This window comes from Macaca mulatta, chromosome 19, assembly GCF_049350105.2.
Source record: "Macaca mulatta isolate MMU2019108-1 chromosome 19, T2T-MMU8v2.0, whole genome shotgun sequence".
Lineage (NCBI taxonomy): Eukaryota > Metazoa > Chordata > Mammalia > Primates > Cercopithecidae > Macaca > Macaca mulatta.
Window position 1 is genome coordinate 45,748,612 of NC_133424.1, and position 24,439 is coordinate 45,773,050.

Sequence of the window (24,439 nt, forward strand, 5' to 3'; positions counted from 1 at the left end):
ACCTGGTCGCCAGGCAGCCATGGCGGCCGTTCTGAAGCCGGTGCTGCTGGGACTTCGAGATGCGCCGGTGCACGGCAGCCCCACAGGGCCGGACGCCTGGACTGCTAGCAAGCTGGGCGGCATTCCGGTGAGGGCGGGTGCCGGAGCTGGGGTCGATGGGTGGTGGCGAAGGGTGCGGAGGGAGTGGGCAAGGTCCCGGGGAGAGTTGGAGTCTGAGCGCCTCTTCTGTCCCCTCAGGACGCTCTGCCCACCGTGGCTGCGCCCAGGCCCGTGTGTCAGCGCTGCGGGCAGCCGCTCGCCCTGATCGTGCAGGTGTACTGCCCGCTGGAAGGCTCTCCGTTTCACCGTCTGCTGCACGTGTTCGCGTGCGCCTGCCCCGGCTGCAGCACCGGCGGTGCGCGCAGGTAGGCGGGGAAGTCCCAGAGCTGCTTCTGGGGTGTCCTTTCCAGCGGGCTGGGGCAGGCCGTCGGGCTGGAGTAGGGGTGTAGCCCTCACGGCCCTTTGTCTTCACCCCGAAGCTGGAAGGTGTTCCGCTCCCAGTGCCTGCAGGTTCCAGAGAGAGAGGCGCAGGACGCTCAGGTAAATGTGGTTGGCATGTTATTTTTTTTCTGTCATTTGAGGATGTTATCCAGAGTATAGTTTGGGACAGACTTTAAAGCCGTGTTCTTTGAAGTACATGGAGTGTTTTTTGCTTTTCTGCAGAACCATAGAATGCTATTTTCTTGAGGTTTTGTGAGGGTTTTTTTTTCTTCTATTTTACTTTATTTTTATTTTCTAACTCCTTTGTTAAAAGGAGATGGCGGCCCCGCGTGGTGACTTACGCCTGTGATCCCACCATTGTTTGAGAGGCTGAGGTGGGAGGATTGCTTGAGCTCAGAAGTTGGAGACCAGGCCGGGCGCAGTGGCTCACGCCTGTAATCCCAGCACTTTGGGAGGCCGAGGCGGGCGGACCATCAGAGGTCAGAAGTTCGAGACCAGCCTGGCCAACATGATGAAACCCCGTCTCTTTTAAAAACAAAAACAAAAAATTAGCCGGGCATCGTGGCAGGCACCTGTAATCCCAGCTACAAGGGAGGTTGAGGCAGGAGAATCGCTTGAACCCGGGAGGTGGAGATTGCAGTGAGCTGAGATCATGCCACTGCAATCCAGCCTGAATAACAGACTCCGTATAAAAAAAAAAGATGTTGGGAGAGCAGTCTGGGCAACATAGCAAAACGTCCTCTCTATAAAAAGTAAAAAAAATTAACCGGGCATGATGGCCGCGCAACTGTAGTGCCAGCTGCTCAGGCGGCTGAGGTGGGAGGATTGCTTGAGTCCAGGAGGTTGAGGCTGCAGTGACCTACACTTGTGCCACTGCACTTCAGCCTGGGTGGCAAAGCCAGACCCTCTCCCCTCCCAAAAAAAAGAGAGCGAGATGGAGACTTCCTCCTGGATGTCTTCAACATTTTTTTTTAACTGTAAATTGATAGTTTATAATAATGTATAAATTTATGAGGTATAAAGTGATGGTTATGATTCATGAATATCATGTGGAATAATTAAATGAAGCCAGTTAATGCATTCATCACCTCAGATACTTAACGTCTTGTGAGAACATTTGAAATTTCCTTTAGCAATTTGGAAATACAAAATATTTTTATTTTTTTTGAGATGGAGTCTTGCTCTGTTGCCCAGGCTGGAGTGCAGTGGTGCCATCTCTGCTCACTGCAAGCTCCATCTCCTGGGTTTCAAGCAATTCTCCTGCCTCAGCCTCCCAAGTAGCTGGGATTATGGGCGCCCGCCACCACGGCCAGCTAATTGGTGTTTTTTTTTTTTTTTGAATTTTTAGTAGAGACAGGGTTTCACCATGTAAGTCAGGATGGTCTCCATCTCCTGACCTCGTCATCTACCCGCCTCGGCCTCCCAAAGTGCTGGGATTACAGGCTTGAACTCCCATGCCCAGTCACAATACTGTATTATTAACTACATTCAAGCTGTGCAGTAGAACTTAAAAAAACCCACATTCCTCCTGAATAACTGAGGTTTTGTATTCTTTGACCATCATCTCCTTACTCTTTCCACTCTAGGTTTCTTTCTTTTTTTTTTTTTTTTTGAGACCAAGTTTCACTCTTGTTGCCCAGGCTGGAGTGCAATGGCACAATCTCGGCTCACTGCAACCTCCACCTCTTGGATTCAAGGGATTCTCCTGCCTCAGCCTCCCAAGTAGCTGGGATTACAGGCGCTTACCACCACACCTAGCTAATTTTTGTATTTTTAGTAGAGACGGGGTTTCACCATGTTGGCCAGGCTGGTCTCGAACTCCTGACCTCAGGTGACCCACCTTCGTCGGCCTCCCAAAGTGCTGAGATTACAGGCATGAGCCACCATGCCCCGCTCACTCCAGATTTTTTTTTTTTTGAGATGGAGTTTTGCTCTTTCGCCAGGCCGGAGTGCAATGGCATGATCTCGGCTCACTGCAGCCTCAGCCTCCCGGGTTCAAGCGATTCTCCTGCCTCAGCCTCCTGAGTATCTGGGACTACAGGCACACACTACCACACCCAGCTAATTTTTGTATTTTTAGTAGAGACGGGGTTTCACCATGTAGCCAGGATGGTCGATCTCTTTACCTCGTGATCGCTTGCCTCGGCCTCCTAAGGGCTGGGATTACAGGCGTGAGCCACCGCACCCGGCCACTCCACATTTCTTTAACCACCATTCTACTCTACTTTGAGGTTAATTGTTTTAGATTCCACATGTAAGTGAATACATGCAGCATTTGTCTTTGTGTCTGGCTTATTTCACTTAGCAAAATGTTCTCCAGTTCTATCCATGTTGTCACAAACGACAGAACTTCCTTTTTTTTTTTTTTTAAGGGTGAAGAATATTCCATTGTGTATATAGTAGTTTTTTCAAACTTACACTGAAGGTCTTGAGATACAGTTTACTGATTTTCCTGTTTGGGAATATATATGGGGATGTACATATATGTGGTTGTATGTGATAACATATATGTCTTTATAGTAAATATACGTTATGAGGTATATATATGTTTTAACACATTTCATAAGATGAAATCTGAATTTATTGAAAAGGCAGGCAAGTTGGTAGCTGCAGAACAAAATTTAGCCTCCTTTGACTGTAAATGTATCTTTATATATACACAGTTCTTTTTTCTTTTCTTTTCTTTTTTTTTTTTTTTTTTTTTTTTGAGATGGGGTTTCATTCTGGTCACCCAGGCTGGAGTGCAGTAGCATGATCTTTGCCTCTTGGGCTCAAGCCATTCTCCCACCTCAGCCTCCTGAGTAGATGGGATTACAGGCACTTGCCACCATGTCCAGTTAACTTTTTTATTTTTTGTAGAGATGGGGTTTTGTCATGTTGCCCAGGCTGGTCTTGAACTCCTGGACTCAAACAGTCCACCCACCTCAGCCTCCCAAAATGCTAGAATTACAGGCATGAGACACTGGGCCCAGCCTGCACCCAGTTCTTGATGTTTGCTAGGCATAGTACTAGCAGTACTCGAATAAAATGTTGAAGACAGTGCCTATATTTGTCAGTGTTCAAGTGCAGATAATTAGAAAAGTACTGTTTTGTTTGTTTGTTTGTTTTTGTTTTTGAGACCGAGTCTCACTCTGTCTCCCAGGCTGTAGTGCAGTGGCGTGATCTCAGCTCACTGAAAACTCTGCCTCCTGGATTCAGGCTATTCTCCTGCCTCAGCCTCCCGAGTAGCTGGGATTGCAGGCATGTGCAACCACGCCTGGCTTTTAAGCTGAGACAGACTTAGCACAGGAGTCAGGTTTTTAGTAAGTGGATAGGCTGAAGGAGGAGGCTCCAGGAATGCCCTCCAGAATCACACCTGAGAACTGTCCCTGAAGGAGCTGCTATGCCACCTCTCCTGCTGTCAGGAAGCTTAAGTGTGATCTGGTGAACTAGATGCTGTCTTCACCACAGAACTGTTGGCTCTAAAACCTTGTTCTGTGTATGTCTACACTCTGACTGCCTTTTGCTACGTGGTCTGTCTTTCTACTTCACTCTGTCTCAAGTTCATGTCTCTCTCTAGTAGACCTGATTAGCCAGACACCTAATCATATCTGAAACCCTAGGTGCTAAGGAGTCTGAAACCCTAGGTGCTAAGGAGTCTGGGAAATGTAGTTCTTTCTTTTCAGTTCTTGCAATACATGAAGCACAACAGAAAGATATTGGAACAGATGGTTGAATAAACCATGTACTATATCTGTCACACTCGCCCCATGAAGGGGTGGCCTGCCCCTCCACACGTGTGGGCGTTTCTCGTTAGGTGCAACGAGAGACTTGAAAAAAGAAATGAGACACAGAGACAAAGTATAGAGAAAGAAAAAGAGGGCCCAGGGGACGAGCGCTCAGCATACAGAGGACCCATGGCAGCACTGGTCTCTGAGTTCCTTTAGTATTTATTGATAATTATCTTTACCATTCTTAAAGATAAGGGAGTGGCAGGACAAATAGATCATTGTAGGGAGAAAATCAGCAGTAAGACATATGAACAAAGATCCCTGTGACATGAATAAGTTTAAAGAAAAATGCTATGCCTTGATATGCATATGCAAACATCTCCACAAACTTTTTAGCAGCATTGCGCCAGCAAGTCCCACTTTTTGCCGTAAGGCGGTTTTCTCCTATCTCAGTAAACAGAGTATGCAATCGGGTTTTACACCGAGATGTTCCATTGCCCAGGGACGGGGAGGAGACACATGCTTTTCTCTTACTTTAGATTAAGAGAATGGTGATGACTTTTAACCAGCAAGCTGCCTTCAGGCACTTGTTTAACAAAGCACACCCTGCACAGTCTAAAATCCTTTAAACCTTGAGTCACCACAGCACATGTCTCTTGCAAGGACAAGGTTGGGGGTAGAGTCACTGATTAACAGCATCTCAAATACAGAACAAAATGGAGTCTCTTATGTCTGCTTCCTTCTATATAGACACAGTAACAAGCTGATCTCTCTTTTCCCCACACCCTGAAAAGGAAAGACAAGTATTTTAAGTTTCCTTCAACATACTTTTGAGTACATAAAGTCTAGAAAGTTTGATTGGAGTGTGCCAGAGGGGAAGGGGCTGGTGTGAAGGCTCCCTCTGGAAGGCACAGGGATGGGTGGCTGGAACCGAAGTAATGGAATAAACCTCCCAAATGTGCTCGGACCTCATTCACTGAATATTTTTCCAGACACAGGAAAACAGCCTTGCAGCTGAGGACTGGTGTGAAGGTGCTGATGACTGGGGAAGTGACACTGAGGAGGCGCCTTCACCACAGCTTACCTTGGATTTTGGGAATGCTGCCAGCAGTGCCAAAGACGTAGACTGGACTGCTCGGCTCCAAGACCTCCGCCTGCAGGATGCTGTCCTGGGTGCTGCCCATCCTGTGCCTCCTGGGGAGCAGACCGCCTTGTCTCCTGGGCTGCCGCTATTCCTGCCCTACTACATCTGTGTTGCAGACGAGGATGAATACATAGACTTTGTCAACCTGGATCATGCCCACAGCCTTCTGAGGGACTATCAGCAGAGAGAAGGCATTGCCATGGATCAGTTGCTTTCCCAAAGGTGAGGATGTGTGCTCCTGAGGTTGACAGGTGACTGGATTGGGAAGCAGCCATAGGAGTTACCCTTCAGTTTCACCACAGGACCTGGGGAAACTTTCAGGCAGAACTTGTATGTAGGACCTTTTCACTTTACTTCCTTATTAGCCAACTTGAGTTAGCTTGAAAACCCTGCTCTATTTATAACTCCCGTTAAGACAGTGAACAAAGATGAACAAACAGAAGTTAGAGATGGCAAGTATTTATAGAAGATGCGTTCACTGACTCTAACTTTCTTTTATATTTCTAATATGTCTTTATAGCAGAGACAGGCAAGTTAGAAAACTGCCATTTGATCTGGGATAATAAGATTGGGGTGAAAAAATGGAAAAAGGAAAAGAAAAATGCCATTTGTTTATTGACTCTTGGCTGTGGCTCCAGAACTGGCCCAGGACCTCGGAGATGCTTCCAGATCCTGAATTCTGTAAAGTGAGAGTGATAGTGATATCTCTGTTCTCTGTTTCATCACATGATTTTGAGAGTCAAACGAGAGAGTAGATCTTGAAAGGCTTTATAAACCAAAGCTCTCTAAAGAAGTAAGAATGATCATTTTTGCTTATTGATTGATTGAGAGAGACAGGGTCTCACTCTGTCACCCACGCTGGAGTTAATTGCTGTGATCACAGCTCACGCAGCCTTGAACTCCTGGGCTCAGGCAGTCTACCTTAGCTTCCCAAGTAGCTGGGAGTACGGGTGCACGCTACCATGTCTGACCAATTAAAATTTTTTTTTTTGGAGTTTCACTGTTGTTGCCCAGGCTAGAGTACAATGGCATGATCTCGGCTCACTGCAACCTCTGCCTCTCGGGTTTAAGTGATTCTCCTACCTCAGCCTCCTGAGTAGCTGGGATTACAGCCATGTGCCACCATGCCCAGCTAATTTTTGTATTTTTAGTAGAGATGGGGTTTCACTATGTTGGTCAGATTGGTCTCGAACTCCTGAACTTAGGTGATCCACCCACCTTAGCCTCCCAAAGTGCTGGGATTACAGGTGTGAGCCATTGTGCCTGGACTAAAAATTTTTTTTAGCCACTGCACCCAGCATTTGTTACTATTAGAATAAAAAAATTACAATAGAATGTTCGGAGAAATGGCCTGGTTCTTTACCAGAACTGTTTCATTTGTAGGCTTTTTCAGAATAATGATGAAGGGGAGTGCATGAAGACATGTTGGTGTTTGAAAATAACGCTTAATAGAACTGATGGTTATAAGGACTTTTAATTTTTTATTTATTTATTTATTTATTTATCTATTTATTTTTTGTGAGATGGACTCTCACTCTGTTGCCAGGCTGGAGTGCAGTGGTGCGATCCTGGCTCACTCCAACCTCCACCTCCCGGGTTCCAGCAATTTTCCTCCCTCAGCCTCCCAAGTATTTGAGACTACAGGTGCGCGCCACCACACCCAGCTAATTTTTGTATTATTAGTAGAGACAGGGTTTCATCATGTTGGCCAGGATGGTCTCAATCTCTTGATGATGTGATCTGCCTGCCTCGGCCTCCCAAAGTGCTGAGATTACAGGTGTGAGCCACTGCGCCTGGCAAGATTTTTTATTTTTTAATTTCTTAAGTTTTTATGTATTTGCTTATTTTTGGTGGGTTTCTTCTAGAGTATTTGTCTTTTTTTTTTTTTTTTTTTAGAGATGGAAACTTGCCTTGTTTCCCAGGCTGAACTGCAGTGGTGTGGTGTGGTCATGGCTTTTTTTTTTTTTTTTGAGACAGTCTTGCTCTGTTGCCCAGGCTGGAGTGCAGTAGCACGTTCTTGGCTCACTGCAACCTCTGCCTTGCAGGCTTAAGCAATTCTCATGCCTCAGCCTCTCGAGTAGCTGGAACCACAGGCGTGTGCCACTTCACCCAGCTAATTTTTGTATTTTCTTTTTAGTAGAGATGGGCTTTTGCCATATTGCCCAGGCTTTTCTTGAAGTTCTGGCCCCAAGCGATCCACCCACCTCGACCTCCCAACGTGCCGGGGATTACAGGTGTTAGCCACCGCGCCCAGCCTGCTCATGGCTTACTGTAGCCTCAAACTCCTGGCCTCAAGGGATCCTCTGGCCTCAGCTTCCCCCGTAGCTGGGACCACAGGTGTGTGCCACCAAACTCAGCTAATTTAAAAAAAATTTTTTTTTTTTTTTTTGAGATGGAGTCTCGCTCTATCGCCCAGGCTGGAGTGCAGTGGTGCGATCTCAGCTCATTGCAAGCTCTGCCTCCTGGGTTCACGCCATTCTCCTGCCTCAGCCTCCTGAGTAGCTCGGACTACAGGCACTCGCCACCGTGCCTGGCTAATTTTTTGTAGTTTTGGTAGAGACGGAGTTTCACCGTGTTAGCCAGGATGGTCTTGCTCTCCTGACCTCGTGATCCACCCGCCTCGGCCTCCCAAAATGCTGAGATTACAGGCGTGAGCCACCGCGCCCAGCCAATTTTTATTTTTTATTTTTTGAGACAGAGTCTCACTTTGTCGCCCAGGCTGGAGTACAGTGGCGTGATAACGGCTCACTGCAACCTCCAGCTCCCAGGTTCAAGTGATCCTCCTGCCTCAGCCTCCCAAATAGCTGGGATTACAGGTACCCACCACCATACTCGGCTAATTTTTATATTTTTAGTAGAGATGGGGCTTTACCATGTTGGCCAGGCTGGTCTCAAACTCCTAACCTCAAGTGACCCATTTTCCTTGGCCTCCCAAAGTGCTGGGATCGCGGGCCTGAGTCACTGCACCCAGCCGGAAAAAAAAAAAAAAATATATATATATATATATATATATATATGGCCAGGGTGGTCTCGATCTTTTGACCTTGTGATCCACCCTCCTTGGCCTTCCAAAGTGTTGAGATTACAGGTGTGAGCCACTGTGCCCTGCGATTTTTTAAATTGTAAGTAATTACCCAAGAGTTGAAAATAGCTTGGGAGGCCGGGCGCGGTGGCTCAAGCCTGTAATCCCAGCACTTTGGGAGGCCGAGACGGGCGGATCACGAGGTCAGGAGATCGAGACCATCCTGGCTAACACCGTGAAACCCCGTCTCTACTAAAAAATACAAAAAAACTAGCCGGGCGAGGTGGCGGGTGCCTGTAGTCCCAGCTACTCGGGAGGCTGAGGCAGGAGAATGGCGTGAACCCGGGAGGCGGAGCTTGCAGTGAGCCAAGATCCGGCCACTGCGCTCCAGCCTGGGCGGCAGAGCGAGACTCCGTCTCAAAAAAAAAAAAGAAAATAGCTTGGGAGAAGGGTGGGGCAGGGGACTATAGAGCTACATGTACACAATTTAAATATCAAAAATATTTACTTGACAGTTTTTGGCTGAGTGCGGTGGCTCACGCCTATAATCCCAGCACTTTGGGAGGCCGAGACGGATCACTTGAGGTCAGGAGTTGGAGACCAGCCTGGCCAACATGGCGAAACCTTGTCTTTACTAAAAATACAAAAATTAGCCGGACGTGTGTTGGCGCACACTTGTAATCCCAGCTACTCGGGAGTCTGAGGCAGGAGAATCGCTTGAACCCAAGAGATGGAGGTTGCAGTGAGCCAAGATTGCACCATTGCACTCAGCCTGGGTGACACAGGGAGACTCCCTCTCAAAAAAAAAAAAATTACTTGACAGTTTTACAGTTTTTTACTTTGACAGTTTTTTTTTTTCTTTTTCTTTTTGAGACAGGGCCTCACACTGTTACCCAGGCTGTAGTGCAATGGTGTGCTCATGGCTCACCACAGCCTTGCCTCTGGAATAGCTGGGACCACAGGTGCACACCACCATGCCCAGCTAATTTTTGTATTTTTTTGTAGAGACGAGGTTCTGCCAGGTTGCCCAGGATGGTTTTGAACTCCTGAGCTCAAGTGATCCCCCTGCCTTGGGCTCCCAAAGTGCTGGGATTACAAGCGTGAGCCCACTGCACTGACCTGATAAATTAAAAAAAATTTTTTTTTGAGACAGAGGTTCACTCTTGTTGCCCAGGCTGGAGTGCAATGGTGCGATCTTGACTCACTGCAACCTCCACCTCCCGAGTTCAAGTGATTCTCCTGCCTCAGCCTCCCAAGTAGCTGGGATCACAGGCGCCCGCAACCACGCCCGGCTAATTTTTTGTATTTTTATCAGAGATGGGGTTTCAAGATGTTGGCCAGGCTGGTTTCGAACTCCTGACCTCAGGTGATCCGCTCACCTCGGCCTCCCAAAGTGCTGGGATTACAGGCATGATTTTTTTTTTTTTTTTTTTGATACGGAATCTCACTCTGTCACCAGGCTGGAGTGCAGTGTTGTGATCTCGGATCACTGCAACCTCCACTTTCCGGGTTCAAGCGATTTCCTCTGCCTCAGCCTCCTGAGTAGCTGGGACTACAGGCGTGCGCCACCACATCCAGCCAATTTTTTGTGTGGTTTTTTTTTTTTTTTTTTTTTTTTTGAGACAGAGTCTGGCTCTGCCGCCCAGGCTGGAGTGCAGTGGCCGGATCTCAGCTCACTGCAAGCTCCGCCTCCCGGGTTTACGCCATTCTCCTGCCTCAGCCTCCCGAGTAGCTGAGACTACAGGTGCCGCCACCTCGCCCGGCTAGTTTTTTTTGTATTTTTTTTAGTAGAGACGGGGTTTCACCCTGTTAGCCAGGATGGTCTCGATCTCCTGACCTCGTGATCCACCCGTCTCTGCCTCCCAAAGTGCTGGGATTACAGGCTTGAGCCACCGCGCCCGGCCAATTTTTTGTGTTTTTTAGTAGAGATGGGGTTCCACCATGTTGGCCAGGATGGTCTCGATCTCCTGACCTTGTGATCTGCCTGCCTTGGCCTCCCAAAGTGCTGGGATTACAGGTGTTAGCCACCGCACCTGGCCTGATAAATTTTTTTAAAAGAAAATTATCTTGTTTCCTCTTGCAAATGCTGTAATTTTCTGGATATAGACATTCACAAGTGTTTTCTGCTTCTGTTTTTAGTCTTTCTAATGATGGTGATGAAAAATATGAGAAAACCGTAATTAAAAGTGGAGATCAGACGTTTTACAAATTCATGAAGCGAATTGCTGCTTGTCAGGAGCAGATTTTGAGGTAAAAAAAGGCACAGTTCATTTTATTGTTTTCCTTGATTATAAAGGTAATACATGTTAGTTTGGAAAACACAGGAAAATATGAGAAAAGCAAAACCTACAGTATTCCCCAAATCAAGAGAGAACCTAATACCTGCTTTATAGGACCATATACCTACGTTATAGGATGTGTAGGAGGATTCAGTTGTGTAGAAGGATTCAGTAAGGTAAAGCGCACTCATTTGTCTAACAAATACTTAGGGAGTCTATTCTGCATGCCAGGTGCTGCTATTTGTAGGTGCTGCAGATATAGCAGGAAATGGCATAGCAGGAAATGGCACAGACGAAGTCCATGTTCTCATAGCCTTTATTATTATTATTAATTTAATTTTTTTTTTCTTTGAGAGGGAGTCACGCTCTGTCGCCCACGCTGGAGTGTAGTGGCGTGATCTTGGCTCACTGCAACCTCCACCTCTCGGGTTTAAGCAATTCTCCTGCCTCAGCCTCCTGAGTAGCTGGGATTACAGGTGCCCGCCACCATGCCCGGCTAATTTTTTTTTTTTTTTTTTTTGTATTTTAGTAGAGACGGGGTTTCACCATGTTGGCCAGACTGGTCTGGAACTGCGGGCCTCATGTATTCTGCCCGCCTTGGCCTCCCAAAGTTCTGAGATACAAGTGTGAGCCACCACGCCTGGCTTTAATTTTTTTGTTGTTGTTTTTTGACAGGGTCTTGCTCTGTTACTCAGGCTTGAGTGCAGTGGTGTGATCAATTATAGCTCAGTGCACCCTCCCGGGCTCAAGTGACCTTCCCACCTCAGCCTCCCAAGTAGCTGGGACTACAGGCACATGCTACCACGCCCAGCTAATTTTTGTATATTTTTTTAGAAATGGTATTTCACCATGTTGGCCAGGCTGGTTCCAAACTTCTGAGCTCAAGCCAGCCATCTGCTTTGGCCTCTCAGAGTTTGTTCTAGGATTACAGGCATGAGCCCCTGTGCCTGGACTATTATTATTATTAATTTTTTTTTTTTTTTTTTAGAGAGAGGGTCTCAGTCTGTTGCCCACCCTGGAGTGCAGTGGCGTGATCATTGCTTACTGTAACCGTTACCTCTTGGGCTCAAGCGATCCTCCTAAGTATCTAGAACTACAGGTGTGTGCCACCATGTGTGGCTAATTTTTTAAAAAATGTATTTTGTAGAGATGGGATCTGATCATGTTGCTCAGTGTGCTCTCAAACTCCTGGCCTCAAGTGATCCTCCTGCCACGGCCTTCCAAAGTGCTGGGATTACCGGCGTCAGCCACAACCCCTGGCTCATATATTTATTTTTATTTTTTAATTTTTTTTTTATTTTTCTGGGACGGAGTCTCGCTCTGCCACCTAGGCTGGAGTGCAGTGGCGTGATCCTGGCTCACTGCAACCTCTGCCTCCTGGGTTTAAAAGAGTCTCCTGCATCAGCCTCCTGAGTATAGGATTACAGCCACCACACCCGACTACTTTTTGTATTTTTAGTAGAGACGGAGTTTCACCATGTTGGTCAGACTGCTATTGAACTCCTGACTTCAAATGATCTGCCCGCCTCAGCCTTCCAAAGTGCTGGGATTACAGGTTTGAGCCACTGCGTCCTGCCCCTGGTCCATATATTTTATTTTCTAGAATGGGAGATTAAAAACAAACCTGTATGGGCCGGGTGTGGTGGCTTACGCCTGTAATCCCAGCACCTTGGGAGGCCGAGGAGGGTGGATCATGCGGTCAGGAGATCGAGACCATCCTGGCTAACATGCTGAAACCCTGGCTAACATGCTGAAACCCCGTCTCTACTAAAAATACAAAAAAAAACTAGCCGGGCGAGGTGGTGGGCGCCTGTAGTCCCAGCTACTCAGGAGGCTGAGGCAGGAGAATGGCGTGAACCCAGGAGGCGGAGCTTGCAGTGAGCTGAGATTGCGCCACTGCACTCCAGCCTGGGCAACAGAGGGAGACTCCGTCTCAAAAAAAAAAAAACCTGTGTAATTTCCATAAGTGATAAATGAGGAAAAAATAGAGCTATTTTAGGTAGGCTATCAGGAAGGCCTCAGAGGAAATGACATACCCAGCAGGTATAGTTTATAAAAATAGCAGGTATAGTTTATAAAAATAGTAAAAACAGGTCCAGACAAAGTGGGCAGAATTAGCTCAAATGGCCTTTTTCTCCGATACGTACGACAGTGAATCTAAAAGCTAAAAATTAGCCCAAATAAAACAGTAAATATTAAAAAAGAAGTTCCGTTTTATCAGCATTGAAAAAAGGAAAAGGGCTTAGTACTATAAAACTCAAAGTGATAACCCAGGATATAATATCAGTAAATGTCTAATAGAGTTCTTGAGTGTTTCACATATATTTATTCACTTATGTAACTAATTTAGTCTTTGCAGAGAAAGGTACAGAAATTTCTGGCATGGTTAAGTGCAAGTTCTAATCCCACAGGCCTTTTCTCTCACCTGCCTAAAATATACTGATGAGTCCACAAAGAATTTTCTTTTTTTGGAAACGGAGTCTGTCTCTGTCCCCCAGGCTGGAGTGCAGTGGTATGATCTCAGCTCACTGCAACCTCCATCTTCTGGGTTCAAGCAGTTCTGCTGTCTCAGCCTCTTGAATAGCTGGGACGACAGGCATGTGCCACCATGCCTGGCTAATTTTTGTATTTTTAGTAGAGATGAGAGTTCACCGTGTTGGCCAGTATGGTCTCGAACTCCTGACCTCTGGTGATCCACCCACCTCAGCCTCCCAAAATGCTGGGATGACAGGCATGAGCCATCGCACCTGACCTAAGAATTTTCAGTTAATAATGTCTGGAAGGAAGCACACAGGAGGAGAGTTTGCATGTCCTAATGTGGAGGATGGTGGACCTCCTCCACCATGTTGGCTGAAGAACTGGGTGTGGTGGGGAGGTGGTGTAGGAATTGGGGATTGCCTCTCAGAAGCAACATTCCTTTGTTCCATGATGAGTCAGAGCAATGATTGGAAAGTTAAGGGCAATTTCGCCTCCACTGGAGTGGGATCTTTCTCAACATACAGTATTTTACACTGTCTCAGAGGAAAAAACAAAGCCCAGGTATTCTAATAAAGATTGCATCTAGTCCCAGAAGAACTATCTCCTCGCCCCAGTTCCCTCTTTTACTACCTACAGAAATGCAGAGGAAATGGGCAGTACTCCTCGAGAGGGGAAAACAGGCCTCATATGAGATGGACAGGAAATCAATGAGAACCTCTGCAGACATTTCAGAGCAAATAGATGGTCTAAACTGAGTTGCACCTTTTAGGCGTGAGCTAGATGAAAAATAGCATGCCACCCAGGTAATCATACTGTGGCAAGAATAGTTAAGGAAATGAAGAGCACATACAAAAAGCTCAAGAACCAAGTCTGCTAGAAAATATCCAGCTGGGCTCGGTGGCTCACACTGGTAATCCCAACACTTTGGGAGGCCAAGGCGGGTGGATCATGAGGTCAGTAGATCGAGACCATTCTAGCCAACCTGGTGAAACCCTGTCTCTACTAAAAATACAAAAAGTAGCTGGGCATGGTGGTGGGCGCCTATAGTCCCAGTTACTCAGGAGGCTAAGGCAGGAGAATCGCTTGAACCTGGGAGGCAGAGGTTGCAGTGAGCTGAGATCGTGCCACTGCACTCCAGCCTGGGTGACAGAGTGAGACTCTGTCTCAAAAAATAAAATAAAATACAATCCAAGGAGCACATCAGTCCCAGCAGATGCTTCAAAATGTATAAGAACTTCATAAGACAATAGATTCCATAAAACAAGAGCTCAAAGGTGAGAAAATAAAGTAACTATGTATGAATCGGAAATTGAATTGCTAAAGAAACCAAGCCCCATGACATTACGTATCTAATACATATAGAATATAAGGAACATAGGCCGGGCGTGGTGGCTCACACCTATAATCCCAGCACTTTGGGAGTCCAAGGCAGGCGGATCACAAGGTCAGGAATTCCAGACCAGCCTGGCCGATATGGTGAAACTCCATCTCTACTAAAAATAGAAAAACTAGCTGGGGTTGGTGGCGGGTGCCTGTAGTCCCAGCTACTCAGGAGGCGGAGGCAGGAGAATTGCTTGAACCCAGGAGGAGGAGTTTGCAGCGGACCGAGACTGCGCCACTGCACTCCAGCCTGGGTAACAGAGTGAGGCTCTGTCTTAAAAAAAAAAAAAATTGGGGAACATAATAGACTTGGCTAAAAATCAAAGTACTGGTATAAAGACTTGAGCAAGGGTTCATAATTGTATTTACTATGAGGAGAATTGGTCTCCAAAATAGAGAACCTAATGGATGGATCAGAAACAATATTCAAAGATAAAATTGGGAATTTTTCCTTAATGAAATAAGAACTAAATATGCAAATACTGAAATACGGGGAGTATAGGAATGGTTGGCATTGAGAAACCTAGCCTGGTGGTGGTTTTAAAAATATTGTCAATCTTGCCGGGCGCGGTGGCTCACGCCTGTAATCCCAGTACTTTGGGAGGCCGAGGCGGGCGGATCACAAGGTCAGGAGATCGAGACCACAGTGAAACCCCGTCTCTACTAAAAATACAAAAAATTAGCCGGGCGCGGTGGCGGGCGCCTGTAGTCCCAGCTACTCAGGAGGCTGAGGCAGGAGAATGGTGTGAACCCAGGAGGTGGAGCTTGCAGTGAGCCGAGATCGCCCCACTGCACTCAAACCTGGGCGACAGCGTGAGACTCCGTCTCAAAAAAAAAAAAAAAAAAAAAAAATATTGTCAATCTTTTAAATTGTAGCCATTCTAGTAGGTGGTGGTGGTATTTCCTTGTGGTTTGAATTTGCATTTTCCTAATAACAAATGATGTTGAGCATCTTCCCATGTGCTCATTTGGCATCTATGTATCTTCTATAGTGAAGTGTGTCTGTTTACATTTATTTTTCAGCAGCTTTATTGAGGTACAATTGACATACAACAGACTGCCTATATTTTTACAGTGTGCACTTAGATAAGTTGACATCTGTATACAACCCTGAAATCACAACAGTCAAGACAGTAAACATATTCCTCCCTGCCAGAAGTTTCCTCATACTCCTTCGCAAGTTCTTGCCAACCCTGTCCCGTGCTGCTCCCCCAATCCCCAGGCAACCACTGATCATCTTTCTGTCGCACCTTAGTGCATTTCCTGTGAAAGTGTATAAGGTCACACGGAATATACTTTTTTTTTGGTCTGGTTTTATTCACTTAGCATACTTCAAGATTCATTCTTATTGCATGTATCAATAGTTCATTCCTTTTGACCACTGTGTCATATTCCATTGTATGGATGTGCCACTATACATTTAGCAGTTGATGGATATTTGGGTTATTTCCAGTGTTTGGCTATTATAAATAAAGCTGCTATGAACATTTGTTTACATCTCTTTGTAAGACATGTTTTGATTTTGTGGGGGTAGATACCTAGGAATAGAATGGTTGTGTTATGTGGTATATGCATGTTTAACTTGTTAAGAAACAGGCCAAACCATTTTCCAAAGTGGTTATGCCATTTCTGTTCCCACTAGCTGTTTTTTTAAGAATTCTACTCCCTGTATATCTTTGCTAATGCTTGGGATGTTCAGTTTTTAATTTTAGCCATTTAAGAAGGTGTGTAGTGGCATTTTATTGTGGCTTCAATTTGCATTTCCTCAAATGTCAAATGATGTTGAGTATCATTTCAAGTGCTTGTTTTCCATCTCTGTATATCATCTTGGATAAAGCGTCATTCAAATCTCTTGCCATATTGTTTGTGTTTGTGTTACTGAGTTGTAGGAATTCTTCATATGGTCAAGAGTACAAGTCCTTTTTCAGTTTAATTTTTTTAGCATTCAAACAGATTCTGACAGATGGCTTTAAATTTTGATGAAGTTCAACTTAACAGTTATGATTTTTTTTAACACGGAATATGCAGTCTCTTTAATCATTGGTATTGTTGGATTATTTATTTATTTATTTATTTATTTATTTATTTATTTTGAGACAGAGTCTTGTTCTGTTGCCCAGGCTGGAGTACAGTGGCACAATCTTGGCTCACTGCAACCTCTGCCTCCCAGGTTCAGCAATTCTCCTGCCTCAGCCTCCTGAGTAGCTGGGATTACTGGTGCACACCACCATGCCTGGCTAATTTTTTTGTATTTTTAGTAGAGACAGGTTTTGCTGTGTTGGCCAGGCTGGTCTCAAACTTTTGACCTCAGGTGACCCGCCTGCCTCACAAAATGCTGGGATCACAGGCATGAGCCACTGTACCCTGCCATGTTGGGTTAATTTTATTCTGTTATTGTTTCTTCCTCCATTTCTTTTTTCTTTCCTTTTTGTTTTAAAGAGATGGGCGTCTCACTATGTTGCCTAGGCTGGTCTTGAACTCCTGGACTCAAGCAATTCCCTCACCTCAGCCTCCCAAAGTGCTAGGGTTATAGGCATTTGTCACCACACCTGGCTTTGCATTTGGTGGGGAGATTTTTGATTTTGTTTCTGTATTCCTTTTATTGAACCTGCTTGTCGGTGACTTGAGTATTTTTAGTTTGCTATTTTGTTCCCTTTTTTGTCTTTTTTTAAACTCTTTATGTTGCTTTTTTGTTTGTTTTTTTGTTTTGTTTATTTAGAGATTGGGTCTTGTTCTGTTGCGTAGACTGGAGTGCAGTGGTGCAGTCATGGCTCACTGCAGCCTCAGACTCCTGAGCTCAAGTGATCCTCCTGCCACACCGTCTAAAGCAGCTGGGACCACAGGCGTGCACCACTATGTCTGGCTAATTTTTGTATAATTATTATTATTATTATTATTTGAGAAGGAGTCTCGCTGTGTCATCCAGGCTAGATTGCAGTGAAGCAATCTCAGCTCACTGCAACCTCTGCCTTCCAGGTGTAAGTGATTCTGCAGCCTCAGCCTCAGCCTCCCCTGCAGCTGAGATTACAGGCACCTGCCACTGTGCCCGGCTAATTTTTGTAGTTTTAGTAGAGATGGGGTTTCACCATGTTGGCCAGGCTGATCTCGAACTCTTGTCCTCAGGTGATTCACCCGCCTCAGCCTCCCAAAGTGCTGGAATTACAGGTGTGAGCCACTGCACCTGGTCTACCTTTTCCACTAGGGTTTTTTTTGTTTTTTTTTTTTTACGTATTTATTATTGATTTTTTTTTTTTTTTTTTTTTTTTTTTTTTTTTGAGACAGAGTCTCGCTTAGTCGCCCAGGCTGGAGTGCAGTGGCGCGATCTCGGCTCACTGCAAGCTCCGCCTCCCGGGTTCACGCCATTCTCCTGCCTCAGCCTCCCGAGTAGCTGGGACTACAGGCGCCCGCCGCCTCGCCCGGCTAATTTTTTGCATTTTTAGTAGAGATGGGGTTTCACAGTGTTAGCCAGGATGGTCTTGATATCCTGACCTTGTGATCCGCCCGCCTCGGCCTCCCAAAGTGCTGGGATTACAGGCGTGAGCCACCGCGCCTGGCCTATTATTGGTATTTTAAAGTTTTTGTCTGATAAATTTATCATCTTGTCCATGGGTCTCCTTGCATTGACTTTCTTTATGGGTTAAATTTTCCTGCTTCTTTGCATGTTTAGTAACTTTTAAAATGATTACCAGAAATTATATATCGAAGACCAGTAGTATTGAAGTGAGCTGGATATGGTGGCTCACATTTGTAATCATAGCACTTTGGAAGGCTGAGGTGGGAGGATCACTTGAGGCCAGGAGTTTGAGACCAGCCTGGGCAGTAGAGCAAGACCCTGTCTCTACAAAATTTTTTTTAAAAACTAGCTGGGTATGGTGATGTGCATCTGTTCCCAGCTACTCAGGAAGCTGAGGTCAGAGGATTGCTTGAGCCCAGAGGGTCAAGGCTGCAGTGAGCTGTGATTGTGCCACTGCACTCCAGCCTGGGCAACGGAAAAGGCTCTATCTAAAAAAAACAAAACAAAACAAAACCCAAAAACAGAAGTGAATGTTTACTCCCTCTAAGGCAGTGGTCCCTGACCTTTTTGGCACCAGGGACTGGTTTGTGAAAGGCAGTTTTTTCACAGACTGAGGTGGGGGGCGTGGGGCATGGTTTTGGGTTGAAACTGTTCACCTCAGATCATAAGGCATTAGATTCTCATAAGGAGCACACAACCTAGATCCCTCGCATGTGCAGTTCACAATAGGGTTTGCGCTGCTATGAGAATCTCATAGGGACAAGAGGTGGAGATCAGGTGGTAATGCTCGCTTGCCTGTTGCTCACCTCCTGCTGCATGGCCCTATTCCTAATAGACTACCGACCAGTACTGGTCCATGACCTGGGGGTCCATGGCCTGGGGGTTGGGGACTTATGCTCTAAGGCATGCCCCTTCCTCTGTAAGGTCAGTAGTGTGGAGGGCTGATTCCATTTAATCTGCAGTGGAGCTGGGTCTGAACTTCGTCACAGCTTTACCTAGATTCAATTGAACGTTGACTTAATGCCTTTGAGACTTTGAATCGAACACTGACAAGATTTCCAGATATCTTGCTATGCTTTACAGCCATGGTGCTAGGTTTTTGGGCCTTTGGAGGATTTCTGCAAGAAACAAAGAAAGGTTGCAAAGCACGGCCTTAGATGCTAGAATGTGACTTGTGTGGCTCTAATTCGGGGTTCTTTGTTTCCTTGTCCTAGGTATTCCTGGAGTGGAGAGCCACTCTTTCTGACCTGCCCTACATCAGAAGTCACCGAGCTTCCAGCCTGCAGCCAATGTGGAGGCCGAAGGATATTTGAGTTTCAGCTTATGCCAGCACTGGTCAGCATGCTCAAGAGTGCTAATTTAGGTGAGAAGCCTAAATTAATTTGAGTTTGTGGATTTCTGGCATTATTTTTAAATAAATGAAAAACCTTTTGTTTACTTATAAAATATCATAAGCAAATTATAGAAAATTTGGGAATTAAAAAATTATTTTAAGAAATTTAGGCCAGGTGTGGTGGCTCATGCCTGTAATCCCAGCACTTTGGGAGGCCCAGGTGGGCGGATCACGAGGTCAGGAGATCGGGGCCTTCTTGGCCAGTGTGGTGAAACCCTGTCTCTACTATAATATAAAAAATTAGCTGGGCATGGTGGCATGTGCCTGTAGTCCCAACTGCTTGGGAGGTTGAGGTGGGGAATCACTTGAACCCAGGAGGTGGAGGTTGCAGTGAGCCAAGATCGCGCCAATGCACTCCAGCCTGGTGACAGAGCAAGACTCTGTCTCAAAAAACAGAAAAAGAAATTTGTAATCCAGCCAGTCTTTTTTTTATATATATATATTTATTGATTTATTTATTTTTTGAGATGGAGTCTCTCTCCTGTTGCCTGGGCTGGAGGGCAGTGGTACGTTCTTGGCTCACTGCAGCCTCTACTTCCCGGGGTCTAGCAATTCCCCTCCCTCAGCCTCCCCAGTAGCTGGGATTACCATGCCCGTCTAGTTTTTGTATTTTTAGTAGTGATGGGGTTTCACTGTGTTGGCCAGGCTGGAATTTGCATTTTTTGTAGAGACAAGGTTTCGCCATGTTGCCCAGGCTGGTCTCGAACTCCTAGACTCAAGCGATCCTCCTGCCTTGGCCTCCTAAAGTGATTACAAGCATGAACCATGCTTGGCCAGAAATTACAACTATTATCAATGTTAATAACCATTATTCCAATAATCATTTTTGACTTAAAGACAAACAGCAAGTTAGATGAATGTATGGATGGCTAGATGAAAATAATTTTCCTAAAATAGGGAAATTCACTAACATGGTAATTAAAAGTCTTAGAATAAATTTTTGTACAAATTAACAGAAGGAATGTTAAGTATAAGTGAAGCAGTTACTGGAATTTTTTTGAGACGGAGTCTTGCTCTGTTGCCCAGGCTGGAGTGCAGTGGCACGATCTCCACTCACCGCAAGCTCCGCCCACTGGGTTCACGCCATTCTCCTGCCTTAGCCTCCCTAGGAGCTGGGACTACAGGTGCCCACCACCACGCCCAGCTAATTTTTTTTTTTTTTTTTTTTAGTAGAGACAGGGTTTCACCGTATTAGCTAGGATGGTCTCGATCTCCTGATCTCGTGATTTGCCCGTCTTGGCCTCCCAAAGTGCTGGGATTACAGGCGTGAGCCACCGCGCCTGGCCTGGACTTTTGGTAATAGGTTCTTTACCCAAGAGGCCCAAGTTTCTGAAAGGTGCTTCTGTTGTTAACAGAAAATTACATTCTTCCTATGTTTCAGTTTTAGATAGTATGCATCTGGCACCTTACCATAGTAGATAAGGAAATTCATACCCTATTCCTACCTTGAAATATTTCAGTATCTTTTTTTTTTTTTTTTTTTTTTTGAGATGGAGTTTCGCCCAGGTTGGAGTGCAGTGGCGCAATCTCAGCTCACTGCAACCTCTGCCTCCCAGGTTCAAGTGATTCTCCTGCCTCAGCCTCATGAAGAGCTGGGATTAAAGGTGCCCACCACCACACCCAGCTAATTTTTTGTACTTTTAGTAGAAACAGGTTTCACTGTTGTTGACCAGGCTGGTCTCAAACTCCTGACCTGCCTCGGCATCCCAAAGTGCTTGGATTATAGGCATGAACCACACCACGCCCGGACCCAGTATCTTTTTTTTTCTTTTTGAGACGGAGCCTCAATCTGCAGCCAGGCTGGAGTGCAGTGGCACTGTCTCGACTCACTGCAACCTCTGCCTCCCAGGTTCAAGCGATTCTCCTGCCTCAGCCTCCCGAGTAGCTGGGATTATAGGCGCCTACCACCACACCCTGCTAATTTTTTTTTTTTTTTTTTTTTTTGAGACGGAGTCTCGCTCTGTCGCCCAGGCTGGAGTGCAGTGGCGCAATCTCGGCTCACTGCAAGCTCCGCCTCCCGGGTTCACGCCATTCTCCTGCCTCAGCCTCCCGAGTAGCTGGGACTACAGGCGCCCGCCCCTGCGCCCGGCTAATTTTTTCTATTTTTAGTAGAGACGGGGTTTCACCATGGTCTCGATCTCCTGACCTTGTGATCCGCCCACCTCGGCCTCCCAAAGTGCTGGGATTACAGGCGTGAGCCACCACGCCCGGCCCTTAATTTTGTATTTTTAATAGAGATGGGGTTTCTCCATCTTGGCTGGTCTCGAACTCCTGACCTCAAGTGATCTGTCCACCTTGACCTCCCAAAGTGCTGGGATTACAGGCATGAGCCACCGCGCCCAGCCAGTATCATAATTATCACAGCTGTTTGGATAGCCTTAATTCTATGTGTAAATGGATTCAGTGTTCATCACCACTCTTACAATGAGCTTTTTTATTCCTGTTTTATTTTGATCCTTTTTTCATTAGCTGGATTTTCTCAAGTAATAGCTTTTAGGAGGGCTCAGAAGTGCCTTGCTTCAGATTGTGCACGGTAATGTGGCTTCATATTTGAGGGGCAACCCATGTATAAAATTTTTAAATCCCACTTTCTCTTTTCAGAACCTTGTAGACCCCTGTGTTGTCTTCTGACAGTGAAAGCCCTGCCAGCCATTGCCCTGGTGCCTCCTGTCATCTGGTGGTTCAGTCTCACTGGGAAATATATTTTTCTGGAAGGGCTTATGGGCATTCTGATCTCTGAGATTTTTCACTTATATAGAAATGTCTTTTGCATGGAATGTAGCTTTGTAGAGGTATGAGGGTGGTCTGATTTTTCCCCCCTTTGTAACTAACATTTTTGCCACAATACTGTTAGCAGTGGCAAATCTGTAGGGGTTTGTAGCAACCTCAGTTCTTGCCTCCTTAGAAGAAAGAATTTGACTGAGGCACATAAGACAGAGGAGAGACCAAAGCAAATTTTAGAGCAGGAGTGAAAACTTATTAAAAAGTTTTAGTGCAGGAACGAAAGGAAGTAAATACAGTTGGAAGAGGGGGCCAACGAGGCAACCTGAGAGATTGAAGTGTCCATTTTTGACCTTTGACTTGGGATTTTGTACTTCCCGGGTCTTGTGTTACTTCTCTTGTTTCTTCCCTTGGGATGGGCATAGTGGCCCGCCAGCACTTGGGAGAGGCCGCATGCGCAGTGTGTTTACTGGAGTTGTAGACATGCTCACTTGAGGCGATTTTCCCTTACCAGTCACATTCTCCTAGAAGAAGGTCATATACCAGTTAATAAACTCTGCCGTTTTTTCATTTTTTTTTTCTTTCGTTTTTTGAGACAGACTCTTGCTCCATTGCCCAGTGGCACCATCTCTCCTCTCTGCAACCTCCACCTCCCAGGTTCAAGCAATTCTCCTGCCTCAGCCTCCCAATGTGCTGGGATTATAGGCCTGAGCCAATATGCTGTGCCCAGCCAATGCATACATTTTTAAACAACGTATTTCTCCTTTGCTGCTGCAAATCATTGCCTACGTCATCCTTTTGACTCCTGCTTTTCTGTTCTAATATCATCGGGAGTTCTTATTGCTTATGTTTTCTTGGTATGCTTTTTTTTATGGCTTTATTCATTGATAATTTTCTATAAACTCTTAGGGTTTTTTTTTTCTTTCTTTTTTTTTTTTCCTGAATCCTTATCCTTTTTTGGCAGTAGTGTGTTCTATGATATATATATTTCTCTTTTTTTTTTTTTTTTTTTTTGGAGACCGAATCTAGCTCTGTCGCCCAGGCTGGAGTGCAGTGGCTGGATCTCAGCTCACTGCAAGCTCCGCCTCCCGGGTTCACGCCATTCTTCTGCCTCAGCCTCCCGAGTAGCTGGGACTATAGGCGCCCGCCACCTCGCCTGGCTAGTTTTTTGTATTTTTTTAGTAGAGGCGGGGTTTCACCTTGTTAGCCAGGATGGTCTTGATCTCCTGACCTCGTGATCCGCCCGTCTCAGCCTCCCAAAGTGCTGGGATTACAGGCGTGAGCCACCGCGCCCGGCCATATATTTCTCTTTTATTTTTATTTTATTTTATTTATTAATTTTTTAAAGACAGGGTCTCCCTCTGTCACCCAGGCCAGAGTATGGTGGTACGATCATAGCTCATTGCAGCCTTTATCTCCTGGGCTCAAGTGATCCTCCTGCCTTAGTCTCCTAAGTAGCTGGGACTACAGGTGTGCACCATTACACCCAGTGAATTTTTTTTTTTTTTAGTAAAGTCTCACTATGTCAACCAGGCTATATGAGATATATATATATATATATATACATATATATATATATTTTTTTTTTTTCTTATAACTTTTTTTTTTTTTTTTTTTTTTTTTTTTGTAGAGACAGGTGTCTCACTATGTTGCCTAGGCTGGGCTCCAGCTGTCCTTCCCCGTCGGCCTCCCAAAATGCAGGGAACTCAGGTGTGAGCCACCACACCTAGCCAAAGGCTCTGATACATTTTAATATAGATTTTCAACATCAGATATCTAGACAGTTGTGATGAACACTTGTTGAAATTTTTGTTTATTTTTAAAGTACATTTTCCTTCCACTTTAAATTAATTCTGCTTTTTATCAATATTCACTTATTATAGGATAGACTGTGATTCTGTTATAGCTGAAAGCAGTAAGCACTGTTTTTGCTTTACCTAATTATTTTTTCAGCTTGTAAGGTAAAATCACTCCTTTTAGTAACATCAGTCTCATAACTCTTTTTGCTGGAAGCCTGAATACATTGTATTTTTCAGGTCTTTCTGTGGAATTTGGAACAATTCTAGTTTACACATGTGAGAAGAGTTGCTGGCCCCCAAATCATCAGATCCCCATGGAAGAATTTTGTATTATACAAGAAGACCCAGATGAATTATTGTTTAAGAGCACTTCCTTTTATTAATATAAATTAAAACAATTTTTATGTTCAAGTATGTGTGTATGTACCTTATTTTAACTTGCAAGTTATTAACCTCTGTTTTTCTGAGTTGCTTTTTGCCTTTGGGTGCTGGTGCCTGGGCTGGGGCTGGGCCAGGACC

The 24,439-nt window shown here is 45.3% G+C and overlaps 1 protein-coding gene across 3 annotated transcripts; it reads left to right on the forward strand.

Annotated features, from left to right (window-relative positions):
- Window positions 1-24,331, forward strand: PDCD2L (programmed cell death 2 like). 3 transcript variants are annotated; one of them, XM_001091018.5, is made up of 7 exons: window positions 1-127; window positions 238-404; window positions 519-579; window positions 5,183-5,556; window positions 10,496-10,606; window positions 19,222-19,370; window positions 24,158-24,331. In XM_001091018.5, the coding sequence occupies exons 1-7, from the start codon at window positions 20-22 to the stop codon at window positions 24,301-24,303; spliced, it is 1,116 nt and encodes a 371-aa protein (XP_001091018.3). In that variant the 5' UTR covers window positions 1-19; the 3' UTR covers window positions 24,304-24,331. The 3 variants fall into 3 exon arrangements, with proteins under 3 accessions (XP_001091018.3, XP_077838210.1, XP_014979010.3); XM_077982084.1 differs by having other exon boundaries at window positions 5,189-5,556; XM_015123524.3 differs by lacking the exon at window positions 10,496-10,606.
- The last annotated feature ends 108 nt before the right edge of the window (window positions 24,332-24,439 follow it).